The sequence below is a fragment of the Capricornis sumatraensis genome, chromosome 21, assembly GCF_032405125.1.
Source record: "Capricornis sumatraensis isolate serow.1 chromosome 21, serow.2, whole genome shotgun sequence".
NCBI classification, from domain to species: domain Eukaryota; kingdom Metazoa; phylum Chordata; class Mammalia; order Artiodactyla; family Bovidae; genus Capricornis; species Capricornis sumatraensis.
The window spans coordinates 33213331-33227561 of record NC_091089.1 but is presented as its reverse complement, the minus strand read 5'-3'; the positions used below and the strand labels follow the sequence as shown (position 1 = coordinate 33227561).

General features: G+C 38.1%; 1 protein-coding gene across 2 annotated transcripts in view; it reads left to right on the top strand.

Moving 5' to 3' along the window:
- The window catches only part of TAF4B (TATA-box binding protein associated factor 4b), a 98515-nt gene extending 85490 nt beyond the window's left edge, over nucleotides 1–13025 (top strand). For both annotated transcript variants that reach the window (XM_068993965.1, XM_068993964.1), the window contains exon 15: nucleotides 12858–13025. In XM_068993965.1, the coding sequence (XP_068850066.1) occupies nucleotides 12858–13025 (168 nt within the window). The remainder of the gene's footprint in view (nucleotides 1–12857) is intronic.
- The last annotated feature ends 1206 nt before the right edge of the window (nucleotides 13026–14231 follow it).

Here is a 14231-nt window from a genome sequence, read left to right as displayed (position 1 = left end):
TTTTAGAATAGTATGTTGACAATACCAGTTATGCTTCAATTAAAAATGAATAAAATTTTTAAAAGAGAAATATTGAAGTCTATATTTGCCTGCTTATATGCCAGGAATTGTTCTAAGCATTAGGAATATGACAGTAAGTAAAAAAGTTAAAAGGGAAAGAGAAATAGGGTATTGAATTCCATTGGCAAGAATATTTCATGCCATAGCTTATAGAAGTGTGATTTCTGAGAAAGTTGTATTAATTTTTATGTGTATTTAGAGATGAACTTTTGAAAAAATCCTATACCTCAAATAGTGTTTTGTAACAGTTTGCTGTAGATATTATTAGAACTTTTTTGTACAGAATTTGAGAGTCTTGTGATAGTATCTGTTGTAGCAACCTGCCTTTCTCTTTAGCTCCAATTGGATGTTTAAAGTATTAGAGTACTTTGATTTGAGGGGGAACAGGGTATGGAGAGGGAAGGGGATTTTCAGAAGACTATGGGCAAATAGCAATGAAAAAACTCAGGGTAAAGAAATAAATAATGATGGTATCTTTCCCGTATGTTTTCTTTTATTTTAGCCTGTATCTGGTTGCCCTTAACATAGAGGGGCCCTACTCTGCTAGAAGCCTAGTCCTCTGAAGGGCAACGTACATTAATAGGGCCCGAGCTGTTTTAAGTAAAGATATCTTAAGGCTTGAAAATTCACCTGTTTATTTTTTGGGCACCTGGTATAAAATTTTAAAAATCAAGTGGGAAATAAAGCTTTTTTAAGAAAAGAAACTGAAATTGTTTGAAAAAAAATCACAGTGTACTATGAAGCAGGGTTGAAGCAATGTAACAAGTGATAAAATGCCTTATTTTGAAAAGAATGTTCTAGAGCTGTTACATAATAAGTATGTGACAAGGTTTGAGATAACTCAGAAGAAATAATTTGCATTAATTTCATAAATTTATATTAAGTGCTTACTGTTTTGAAATTTTCATTCTTATGAAAAGTAAAAAATATTATAGTCACTTCATAGACAGGCTGAAATCACTTGAGCATTATACTGATTTGAATATACCTGAGAAAAAATTTACCATAGTGGCACAAACATTTGCCTTTCCTCGTGATTTGATATTAAATCCTTAGTGTCTTGAGCTTCCCACGTGGCTCAATGGTATAGAATCCACCTGCCAGTGTAGGAGAGGCAGGTTCGATCCCTGGATTGGGAAGATCCCCTGGAGAAAGAAATAGCAACCCACTCCAGTATTCTTGCCTGGACAATCCCATAGACAGAGGAGCCTGGTGGGCTACAGTCCATGTGATTGGAAGGAGTAACATGACTTAGCAACACTAAATAACAACACCTCAGTGTCTTAGAATGCCTGCACCTATTCAATAAAAGAATAGCTTAGTGGAGTCCAAGAACTATCTCTGAGTTTCTGAAGAAATCTGTGTGGTAGGTAGCCATTTTTTTCCCTCCATGCTAATCCTAATAACAGTATTTCCTGTCCCCCTCCCATTATTTCTGTTCCTTGCTGGTATGCCCCTTCAAGGAAGTGAAAATTAGCTAGTTAAGTGCCAGGTAATGATGTACCTGTTTTTTAAAACAAGGACTCAGCAGCAACTTCCTGCTCATAGCCACAAATGAGGTCTGGGAAAGGTGGGACATCCTGGAAAGGTAATGATGGTACCAGAAAGTGTTCTATTCAAGAACAAATGGAACTATGGTGGTTTTGTGTGTCTGTCACATAAGAGGAAACATCAGCAGGCAGAGTGAGATGGGTTCCATTCTTTGTCTTCTTCAGAGAAGATGGTTAGAGAATTTCTGGATTATATTACTAATTCTCCTAATTATTACTTTTTTAAGAATCATTTCAGGGATTTCCTTGGTAGTCCAGTAGCTAAGATTCCAAGCTTCCAGTGCAGGGGGCTTGGGTTCAGTCTCTGGTCAGGGAACTAAATCCCACATGCCACAACTAAGACCTGGCATAGCCAAATAAATAAATAAATTTAAAATAAAAGAATCATTTCAACACGGAGCAGGCTAGGGCTTTCAAAGCACTAGGCCTGTGATCTCGAACACAGAGTGCCCACAGATTTCTTTGTACCTGTCAGAAAATGTTATTTTGTTTTCATTTCTTAACTTTTCTTCTCAATTCCCACCCACCTTTATATAAGGATAGTTATATAGAATTATTAAAACCAAAGCTCTTTGGAATATAATATTAGACAGATTTCAGTGGTAACTTTCTTCCATTGTTTAAACTAGTATGAGTTTACTTACATATGTAATCTCTTAAGATCCTTTCCAGTACGTACAAGTTTCTTATGAAATGAAGAGGACACAGTTTCTAGAAGAGTATAATCAAAAGGTAGATTATTGATTGAGGGGGTAAGAAAGAGGTCTCCTGTGTCTGCTAGAGTAAATAGCTTTTTATTTGGGAGAAGGAATGTTAACTCTGATCATGTTGAAAAATGTCAAAATGATATAAAAGTATTAAAAACAACTCTTTATGTTTCTTGGGTTACCCTTTCTAGAAATATCCATGCCTATATTAGGTTAAACCCTATCAACTTGCCATTTTCATAGATGAAAATCTAACAGGTATTGGCAATTCCACACCTACGATCAAATATATATATATATACACACACACACACAATTGCATATTAATAACTATAGTTTACCTTTATCAAGGACTTAGAATGTATTATCTTTTTGTTAACTCCTCTACTATTATTTTCTCTAAATGAAAAAATTTAGGTTTAAGGAAGATGACTTTTCCAGAGTTCTGTAGTTAGTAAGTGGAGAACCCCAGATACATATCAAAAAATTTGATGTTTCTCTGTACTCTTAACCACTATAATGGGATCATCCTAAAAGTACTGTTTTACAACTTGTGAAACAATGTATATGGACATTTTCCTGTGCTGGTTACATACTTTTGTGCTATAATTCTGTTATCCACTGATAGACATTTAAAATATTTTCATTTGTTTATTATAAATAGTTAGCATTCTCTGTCATCATGTACCCATTTATTTTGCAGACGATTTCTAGAAGTGGGACTTCTGGGTCAAAGGATATTCACATCTTAAATTTAATAGGTATTTCCATGTTACTTTCCAAGAAGTTTATGCCAGTTTCCACCACTGCGTGAATGCCTGTTTTCCCATTCCTTTATTAGTAACAGATGTGATCAGACATTTCAAAATGTTCCAGTTTCTACAACTTTTCATTTATTGTATCTATACCACTTCTCTCTGCCCTCTTCAAAGGTTGAGGTTCTATTTATGTATGGAACATGGTGCATGAGTGTGTCAACCTCTAAGATAACCTATAAGGAGATTACTTGGGTTTTTAAAATTTTATTTAAGCATTAAAAATTATTTATGGACACTTTTTTTCATACCTTAGAAATGGGTGTATTTTGAAACAGACAACCGAGTTGAATTCTTAAGGGTATTTGAATGATCTGTCTTACATGCTGCTGCTAAGTTGCTTCAGTCGTGTCTGACTCCGTGCGACCCCATAGACGGCAGCCCACCAGGCCCTCCGTCCCTGGGATTCTCCAGGCAAGAGTACTAGAGTGGGTTGCCATTTCCTTCTCCAATGCATGAAAGTGAAAAGTGAAAGTGAAGTCACTCAGTCGTGTCTGACTCTTCGCGACCCCATGGACTGCAGCCTACCAGGCTCCTCCATCCATGGGATTTTCCAGGCAAGAGTACTGGAGTGGGTTGCCATTGCCTTCTCCGCGATCTTACATAGATGTTATTTTGTTTACCATATTTACTAGTTTTCATGATTTGAGGGTGTAAGTAGATTATAATTAAAATATTAAGCGTGAAATGATTCGGGGAACACAGCAGTTTAAAATCTACTAGGGGACAAACAGAATTAGATATTTCAACAGATTTGTTTCTATAAATATCATGTAGATACATTAGAATTGAGAACATGTCATTTTAGATAAAGAAGCTTTTTATGTTTTGAGGTATATTTTTTCACATTTAATTTTGCTCACACTTTCATTAACAAATCTGCCTCTTTTTCATAAATGACTTAAACATAAATCTGAATTTTAGTTGGATCTTTAAAATTTTCCAGAGATTAAAAACAGTAAATATAAGTCGTTATTGAAATATTTGCTTTAACTTGTTTATTTGACTTATCAAACTGTGCCAGTTGTTTGTATTTTTAGTTGAGATAAATTCATATACCACACCAGCACGTCTTATGCTTAGTATTTGCATGATTTATCGTTTCTCCGTTCTTTTACTTCCAACCTATCTGTGTCTTTATTTAAAGCTGGTTTCTTATGGCTAGGGCTAAGTCACTTCAGTCATGGACTCTTTGCCTCCCTATAGACCTTTCAGTCATGTCCTCTGTCCGTGGGGTTCTCCAGGCAAGAATGCTAGAGTGGGCTGCTGTGCCCTCCTCCAGGGCATCTTCCCAGGGATCAAACCTGCATCTCTTCGTCTCCTGCATTGGCAGCAGGGTTCTTTACCACTAGTGCCGCCTAAAGTAGCATGTAATTGAGTTTTGGATTTGTATCCAGTATGAAAATTTATTTGGACAATTGAGTTCATTTACATTTAATGAAGTTATTACTGTGATTGGATTTGAGTCTACCATGTTGCTAATTTGTTTGTCCTTATTTTTGTTGCTGTTATTATTTCTCCTTTTCATCTTTTGAGTTAATCAAGTAGTGTTTTAGTATACCATTCTATATCCTCTTTTAACTTTTTAACTATTCCTCTTTTATTTTTTTTTAATGGTTGCTATACAGATCTGTCTAAAGGTACAGTATGTATTGTTAACTGCTTACACTCAATCTTGAATTAATGCCACTTCACATACCATGTAAAAACCTTTTAGCGTAGAATTCCATTATATAAATCCCTCCCATCCTTTGTGTTACTTGTCTTCACCTGTTTTACTTCTGTATGTTTTTAACCTCCATAGTACATTGTTATTACTTGATCATATATCACTTAAAGAACTTATGAAAATAAAAACAGCTTTTTAACATTTATCATTTCTAGTGCTCTTTCATTTTCCCTATAAATTCATTTCTTTCTAGTATCATTTTCCATCAGTCTATATGCAATTAGTCAACACTAGAATTACCAGAGTTTCAATTAGACAAAGCTACTATTAATACCTTTAAATATACTGGTAAACCTACCTTTACTTGTGAGGCACAGCAATCCTTACAGATACTGTAGCTGGTTTTTTTTTAAAACATTTACAATCCTGAAAGGATAAAATTAAAGCTGGCTCTGAAAGAAAAATCTTTTACTGGCAATCCTTTAAAGAAATTCTCATAGAATAATAGATAAAACTTGTTTCTAGACATAGTTTACTTGAGTTTTTGGAGGACTTTGTAAGTGTCTTAATTAAAGGTTAAAAAAAATAACCAGAGTATGAAGAGGAAAATCCTACTGATACAGGCTTTTCAGCTTGCAGTAAGTTACTGCTTTCCAGAATTGACATTTATTTGGTTGCTTGCTGTTCTTGTATGTTGTATTAGTTGGTGGGTTGAAGACTTGCTGACTGTTTGGAGAAAGTGACAGAAAATAGCCTTTTGAGTAAATACCGTCTGGTGGCAGCTTTGTGGGGATGAGTAATGTAGAAGAACAAGTCATCAAAAGACTTTACCTTTCAGGTCTTCTCCCAGATTTATTTGGCTAAAAGGTAAGAATAGCAGCAGGATCTTGATTTAAAAGCCCTTAGTATGGCTCATTTTCACTGTTTTGGTCATTCACATAACTGATATTATTGAGTCATACTTTGTGCAGAAGTGTACAACATGTTGATTGGATAGCAGCTAAGTGCCATATATATAAAATATTCACAAGTCCAAAATCCTTCCTTTCCAGTGAGTGGGCAAGTTATTAGGTAGTTGTGTTGCATTGAACACATGTAATGGTAAAGTAGAGAGCACTGAAGTCCCCGGGAGATGCCCCTCACCTCAGCCAGGGCTAAGTGTGTTTGTAACATTGGAAAAACACGTTACCTGAGTTGAGTCTTGAAGAACTTAGTCAGGTGCTGTGATACAAGGGTAGGACAGAGACTGGAGAAGGAATCCCAGGAGGAGAGAAGTAACTCTCGGAACAAACTGGAAAACACATTCTATGGCCTGATCAATAGTTTGAGTAGTAGGAAGGAAACGAGAGATGAGAATGTGGAGAGAGGCTTTGGCGTGCTCGTGGTTGACTGTGTCATGGTTAGATACTTGGACCTGGTCCTGGAGAAGATTTTTAGCCACTGGAGTGTTTTAAATAGGAAAATGGTATTACCAGATTATTTATTTGAGAAAGATCCTTCTCACTGCAGTGTGAACGCTATTAATGCTGAAAATAGGAAGATTTCTTAGAAGGCTGATGAAGTAATCTCAGGCATGGAAGTGAAAATGTAAAAAGATGTGGATTATTTGGAAACTATTAAGGAGATAGAACTAATAAATGATAGTTGGGATATAGAAGGTAGGTTTGAGGGTGACACCCAGTTTTCTGGCTTAGGCATTGGAGGTGAATGGTTTTACCATTCCTTTAAGTGAGAAAGAGAAGAGGAAAACAGAAGTAATGACTTACAGCTGTCTTCCCCAGCCTCTGGTAAAGAATCCACCTGCTAATGCAGGAAACACAGGTTTGATCCCTGGGTTGGGAAGATCCCCTCGAGAAGGAAATGGCAACATACTCCAGTATTCTTGCCTGGGAAATCCCATGGACAGAGGAGCCTGGCGGGCCACTCGCAGAAGAGTCTGACACAACTGAGTGACTAAACAACAAAAATGATTTGCCGCATTCTTTATTAGGAAGTTGAACAGTGAGGTCTAGAACTGAAGAAGGTGTTCTTTTGGAGATAAAGATGAGAGTGGTTATTAGCACAGGGCAACCAGTATTGTCTTCATAGCTCTCATAATTGCACCACTAGAATTAGAATTCAGCTTTACCAGCTGAGCCACAATGGAAGCCTGGAGTTAGAATTCAGAACCCAGGATTACGTGTCACATCAGTCCATTTAGACATATTACTTCTGTAAAAGACTGCTGAAACACAGAAAGCTAGAGGTGACAAAATTCTAGGGTGGAAATTACCATGCAGAGTTGTCTGTGTTCTGAAATAAAGGTGATAGAGGTGAAGGATCTATTACTTCAAGAGTTCTGCTTGTTGACCAGCAGAGGGCAGGCAACAACGCGGCTCAGTATCCATAACTTCTGCTCTGTGTTGCCCTTCAGGCCTGGAAGCTCAGGCCTTCTAGTATAGACTTTTGGTGTTCTTCTTACACGAAGGCCAGGCATCCAGGACACTTTTATCTATCCTTGCTTCCAAGACTTAGAAGATGTTTGGGTTTTGTTCTGGAGCCAGATCTGCTTTCCACTCACTGTTCCCTCTGTCTGGTTCTTATTTTTCCTTAAAGTTTAAGACTACATCCCTTACGAGCTGCCATGGTGACATGGGGTTAGAATAATATGAAGAGAGTCTGAGAAATGTAATGGCTCTTTGCCTTCTAGAGGTACGAATGTCCAGCTTTTGTTCCTGGTTAACTGTTAAGATTCAAGGATATGTTTGTGTTTTTCTTGGTCTTACGATTCAGAGACTAGAATGGAAGGAATGGACATTGGCTCATGGAGATAGTGCTGATACGCCTGGTTGGTTCTGTAAGGCAGCACTGCCACTCCTCCACTATTTGATTTGAGGAGCTCATGAAAACCTCCTGTCCCAGGACACATCCTTCATCCACTTGCTGTATGTCTGTAATACCCATTAGTTTCCTTTGTAGCTTTAAGCATTCAAAGCTTAACTTAAATTTAAAATTTTCACAAAGAGGGACATGGTTGGGGTGGCAGGACAAATTATCAATATTTCTTTAAACTAACCAGGACTTAGAAGAATAGGACTTAGGCAGGAACGTTTAATTAGATTTAACTAGGGGGTGCAAGAAAGATCTTGGAACTAGGGTTACACTGTTTCCGATTTACAAACCGCCTCCCATCTGACAAATGACATTTATAGAGAATATACTGTATGCCAGGCATTGTTCCTATTTAGTCCTTAGGCCAATCTTATAATCTCAGTTACTATTCGTGTTTTGCAGATTAGAAAACTAAAGCACAGAAAAGTTAAGTAATTTTTCTGAGGTTACTGTGGAGGAGACAACCTATATGCACCACCATTCAATCTTCCTCTGTATTTTAATTTTTTCGTTTATTTATTAAACTAATTTATTTTTGACTCTGCTGAGGCTTCATTGCTGCATATAGGCTTTCTCTAGTGGTGAGCAGTGGCTACTCTATAGTTGCAGGGTCTGGGCTTCTCATTGCAGTGGCTTCTCTTGTTGCAGAGCATGGACCCTAGGGATGCACAGGCTCAATAGTTGTGGCATGTAGACTTAGTTGCTCCATAGCATGTTGAATCTTCCCAGACCAGGGATCAAAACCATGTCCCCTGCATTGGCAGATGGATTCTTAACCACTAGACCACCCGGGAAGTCCCACAGATAACTTGAATTGAATTAGTACATGGGCTAGCGTGAATTCACTAGTATAGCAGTAACATAATTTAAGAAAACATAGGTAGAGACTCTTTTAAAAGTTTACCTCACAGCACCTACCTGCTGTATTGAGAAATATGGATAATTGGTTATTTTTAATTACTTATTGATAACTGACACTGTTCAAGTGTTCCTTATCAAAAAAGGATCAAAAAAAGATCAAAAAAGTTCCTCTAAAAATATGCAACTTTGTTTACTGATATAATTGAACAACTTAAGGCTATTCATTGGAAGGACTGATGCTAAGGCTGAAACTCCAATACTTTGGCCACCTCATGCAAAGAGTTGACTCATTGGAAAAGACCCTGATGCTGGGAGGGATTGGGGGCAGGAGGATAAGGGGACAACTGAGGATGAGATGGCTGGATGGCATCACTGACTCGATGCACATCAGTCTGAGTGAACTCCAGGAGTTGGAGATGGACAGGGAGGCCTGGTGTGCTGTGATTCACTTGGTCGCAAAGAGTCGGACATGACTGAGCAACTGAACTGAACTGAATGAAGGCTAACGTAATTGACCTGGCAGTTTTAGAGAATGCTTACATTTAGGTTTGGTTATGATTCTGAAAACATCTGTTGTACACTTAGTAAGTGAATTATTTCTTTCATCTTCATTGAATTTCATCTTCTCTTTCCCCCTCTTTTCATCTAAATGAAGAATACAAATTAAGGAGTATCTTCATGTAGAAAGTCGATCGGGAAAACCTTCTATTTCAGAAACAAATAGTACATTGTCCCAAGAGGTTTTTGTTTTGTTTTGTTTTGTTTTCTTCTTAAAACTTCTTGTCTCCTAACTACATTTGTGTTCTTTGGCACTGACTGAATAGCATAACCAGAAATCAGTCCTAGACAACTTTGGGCAAAAAGACTTGGTGAGAAAGAAGAAAATGAAAACTGATGGTGAGGGCAGATTTTGAGTTTTTACAGCTCTGGGTTCCACCCTGCTTACCATGGATAATTAAGAGGTAGCTGACTGTTCTGGCCAGGTCAGTGGGAAGCTGACAAGTCAGACTGTGGATTTGCCCACATCATCAGCCTAGGAATAAAATTGCTATATATTTGTATCTAAGTTCAAGAAAGACTGGCTTTCCAAGCCAGCCACTGGTTTGGGAGAAGAGAACGCTGTCACCTTCGTAAAGTTGTGAATTATAAAAGACATTTCTGTTGGGTTACTGCATGTCCCTTGGGGTTTGTTTCATTTATAACATTGCCTCAGGCCTTCTGCGGCATCCTGTTGGAATGACCTCCTTTTCAACCCTGTGCTGGCAGCTGCAATGTGGCTCTTTCCCGGGGATCCTTCAGGCTGCTCACGTGATCAACATGAACTGTGACCCCTTTGTTCCTTACCCAGATGATTAGTTTTCCTTCATTTTTTTTTCTATTTAATAATTTTGCCTTATTTTCTGTCCTCTTTTTCCTCTTCACTTCCCTTTTTATTTCCTACATACACAAGACTTTGGGTAGCAATTTAAGTTCTTTTATTGAACTATACCATCAATGCAGAGAAGTACACAGATCATAAGTCAGCTCACTGAATTTTCACAGCATGAACATACCCATGCAGACAGTCCTCGGGACAAGGAAGAGAACATCACCAGAATCCCAGCAAACTTCTCCTGTCCCCTTTTTTGGTTACCATTCTTCTCCCTTAAAGAGAATCATTATCCTGACTTCTACAGCTTTGCCTGTTTTTTAAATCTAGAAATGGAATCAAACCATGTGTATTCCTTTGCACCTATAACCTTTCATTGAACATCTTTGTGACTTGTCCATGTCAATCTGTTTATTCCTGCCGTGTAGTAGTCCATTTATGTGCATAGTCCCGAGTTTATTCTGTTCTTCATGGACATTTGGATTGTTTCTAGTTTAGGGCCATTATGAATGGTACTGCAGATGTGCTCATACATGTCTTTTGATAAAAAGACATGACATATTTCTGGATATTTACATAGAAATGAAATTGCCAAGACTTAGTGTATCCATCTAACCATTTAAATTTCACATCAAACACTGCGTGGATGATTTTTGGTGAATTCTTGTTAGGAAATATTTGTAAACATATAGATTCAGCTTCAGCATGTCTAATCTTTGGCTTTGAAAAATGCCTCTACTTAAATGTGCAGTAGTTTTAAACAGATAACTCCTATATACAACAAAATTGCCTCTCACTCATGTGTTTTATTAACTTTCTTCCTAATGTGAACTTTTATCCAGCATTTCAAAGCTGAGTAGGTGGGCCCATTCTGTAAAAATCTTACCAGAATATTTGATGGTGATAATTTACAAGAGTTAAGATTTCATGTTTGTTACACGGCCTCTAAGTAGCAGTGCTCTAAAAGCAGGAAAGAGTGATGTGCTGGTGCTTGACTGTCATGCTTAGTCAGAGCTACAGAGGCTGGTACTCATATTTGTACAGATTTATACCAAGACACCTGCAAAGATGATGAGAAACAGGCTCTACACCATAGAGGGTCTCCAGGAGAAGTAACCAGACAATTGTGTAGCCAAGAGTAGTCTTTTTGTTCTTTTTTTAAAGTCAGGACTTTCCAAAACTTGTTTCCTGAATGCTTCTGAATAAGTTTAACCTAATGAGTGTAGAAATGTGATTGTGATATCATATGCCTTCGAAAGGGAATAGTATCTTTGAAGGAAAGTTTATTTGTGAAATAAAATGTTCCCAGTCATTCTGTGAACATGTATGGAATTAAGTTGACTTGCTTTGACCATAGTGTTTTGGAGACTTTCAAGGGAATTTCCTTACCTTCCATCAAAATAAAGAAGAAAAAAAACAGAAAGAGGGAATAATTAAAATTTGATGGTTATAAAAATATAGTAATGGAACCATCAGATTCACTTCCCATGTTAGGTAGATAGCTTTCCTTTAGAAGAAAGTCTTTTGAGTAGGGAAAGGAGAGTTGCCATTCCAGTTGAGATGGTTTTGAAACAAAGTATAGTAAAAATAAAGAAAATAATGAGAGAATAAAAGATTCATCTTTGCCAAATTATTCTGAGTATTCTATATTTTTATTTCTTCTTCCAGTCTTTTTTTAAATAGTGATATATAGACATACTGCTAAGAGAATTTATAGATTTCATTCTATTTTGAGTGACATTTAGAACTCACACTGGAGATTGTTCTGTTTTAAATCAGTACGTTCAATTGAGAAAGTATTGCTGATAATTTGTGTTGTCCTGTGTACTTGGCTAAGCCCTAGATGACATAGAAGTAATAGTCCCTGTCCTCAGAAAGCTTACAATCTAGTGGATATGGCATGTACAAATTACAGTGTAAAGCAATTGCCACAAAGAGAATTCTTGCAGGAAAGGAGAAGGCAAGTAGACCCATTTAAAGTGAGTCTTAAAGGATAAGTAGATTGGCCTGGAATGGCCTTTTGCTGATCTTGGCAGTGAGAAGTAAGGCTAAAGGGAAGCAGGTAATGAGTTTGTACCTGATATGGTATTCCAGGTGACACAGTGGTAAAGAATCTACCTGCCAAGGCAGGAGATGCAGGTTCAATAATTGGTCTGGGAAGATCCCTGGAGAAGGAACTGGCAACCCACTCCAATATTCTTGCCTGGGAAGTCCCATGGACAGAAGAGCCTGGGAGACTAGAGTCCGTGAGGTTGCAGAATTGGACACAGCTAAGTAACTAAGCAACACAACATAGAACAGACCAAGAGCATTCACTTTAGACCAAGTTAAAAATTGAGTCTCTGCTCAGTGTTGCTGTCTGACCTTAAACAGGTTGTGTCAATCTATCCAAGCTAAAGTTTCTCATTTACTTAGTGGTGACAGTGCCCATGTAACTTGCCACAGCATTGTTGGAAAGATGAGATCCTGTGCAGAAGTATAGCTCTCACAGTATATATCCTACTACGTATATATACTACTTTTATAATTGACATACAAAAGATGGCACACATTTAAAGTGTGTGATTTGAAAGTTTCTTCCACAAATACACACCAGTGACATCATTGCCACAGTCGAGTTATGACCACATCCAGCACTCCCAAAAGGTTTTGTAGGACCTTGAAAGAGAACAGTCAGCCCTGCTGTGTGGGCAAAGAACAGAGTGCAGTGGAGAAGTCAGTTAAGAGGCTGCGGCTGTGGTCCAGGTAAGAAAAAGAGTGAGGGCATGAAGCAGGTGTGCCGGCCACAGCCTCCCCTGACAGCGTGCACTGCTGGAGGACCAGGTCGAGCTCCATCGTGATGTGACCTCCAGCACCCAACTCATGAGCTAGCGGAGGGCAGCCTCTTGCTGAACTGACAGATTCTCTTTGAAAGATGGCTTACTTTAAACTTGCTTCTCCCTTTATTTTGTTTAGGGTTTAAAAGACAACCTGTTTGCTTCTGGGACGTCCAGTCTGGCAGCCAGCAAGCAGCTGGTTCGTCCAAGAATCACAAGAATCTGCCTCAGGGACCTGATCTTCTGTATGGAGCAGGAGAGGGATATGAAGTATTCCCGAGCTCTGTACCTGGCCCTCCTGAAGTGACCACAGCCCCGTCATCCAGACCCTTGCTACTTTACTGCCAAAGAAGACGTCAAGAGCGTTGTTGCACATTTCAGTTTCTAGAAGATAATCACCAGTAGGGGAGACCATTGTTTACAGTTACAAACTTTTACTAAATCGTGCTTATATATCCCATGAGGTTCTTAATGACTAGGATTCAGCTTTGTCTCCTGAAAATTGGTTGTGACATATGGTTTACACCGTAGTAGGCCTCTGCCTTCGTACGTGTTTAATTACAGCAAAGCTTTGTTTGTTACTGCCTGCTTCACTTGTTAACAGGTAAGGTGTCTCTCCCTGTTACATTCTGCACTGAGATGCAGGGGGACAAGAGGAGGAGTCTTTACTTACCAGAAAACTGTATGTATTTCATCCTACATGGAACCTGACTCAAAGCGTTAGGTTTGCTGGGCTGGAATCAGAAGTTGCTAAGCTAACTATGACAGTCACCTTCTGCGGTTGAAGGTGACAAGCCACAGGGAAAGGCCCAGTGGTGACTTTGGTCAGCTGAGACCCATTGATGTCAAAACATTGACCAATGGTGATAGTTTGTGCCCGAGGTTCCCTGGTTCATGTCACTATGTGTTGCTTCTGATACCAAGGGGACATCCTTGTCAGGGAAGGATGCTATACATTGAAGCTGCTGGTACACCTCATTGAAAAATGGAAAAGATAGTATACGAAGGAATGATGGGGTACTGCCTTCAAACTGATGGAGGGAAAATGAAAATAGACTCATAACAGGAAATATGCTTTATACACCTAAGAGGAGCAGATCAAATTGGAACTCCAAAGCAGCCAGTACATGTTTTGTTGACAGGGGGAAAAAAAAAAATCACAGCCCAACCAAAAAGGAAAATGTGTCAAACATTTTCAAATTACAGTATTTCAAAAGAAAGAAGTTATTCTTTGTTTTGTGTATTGCTTTAAATCTCAAGAAAGATAGTTTTATAAACTCTTTTAGCCTAAGTTTTAAGCATCTTATTGCACTTTAAAAAAAAAATCCTAATTGATGATTAGAAATTTTTAACAATGGATTCCATTTTGGGTTCTGTACACAAAAGGTAATGTCAGCATCTTACTCTGGAGATCTTGGCTCTGCATATATTATGAGAAGCATGTTACATGTATACTCCTCTGAAGAGGAGGCTGACATTTTTCAAAGCAAGCCCTTTTTTTTTTTTTTAATTC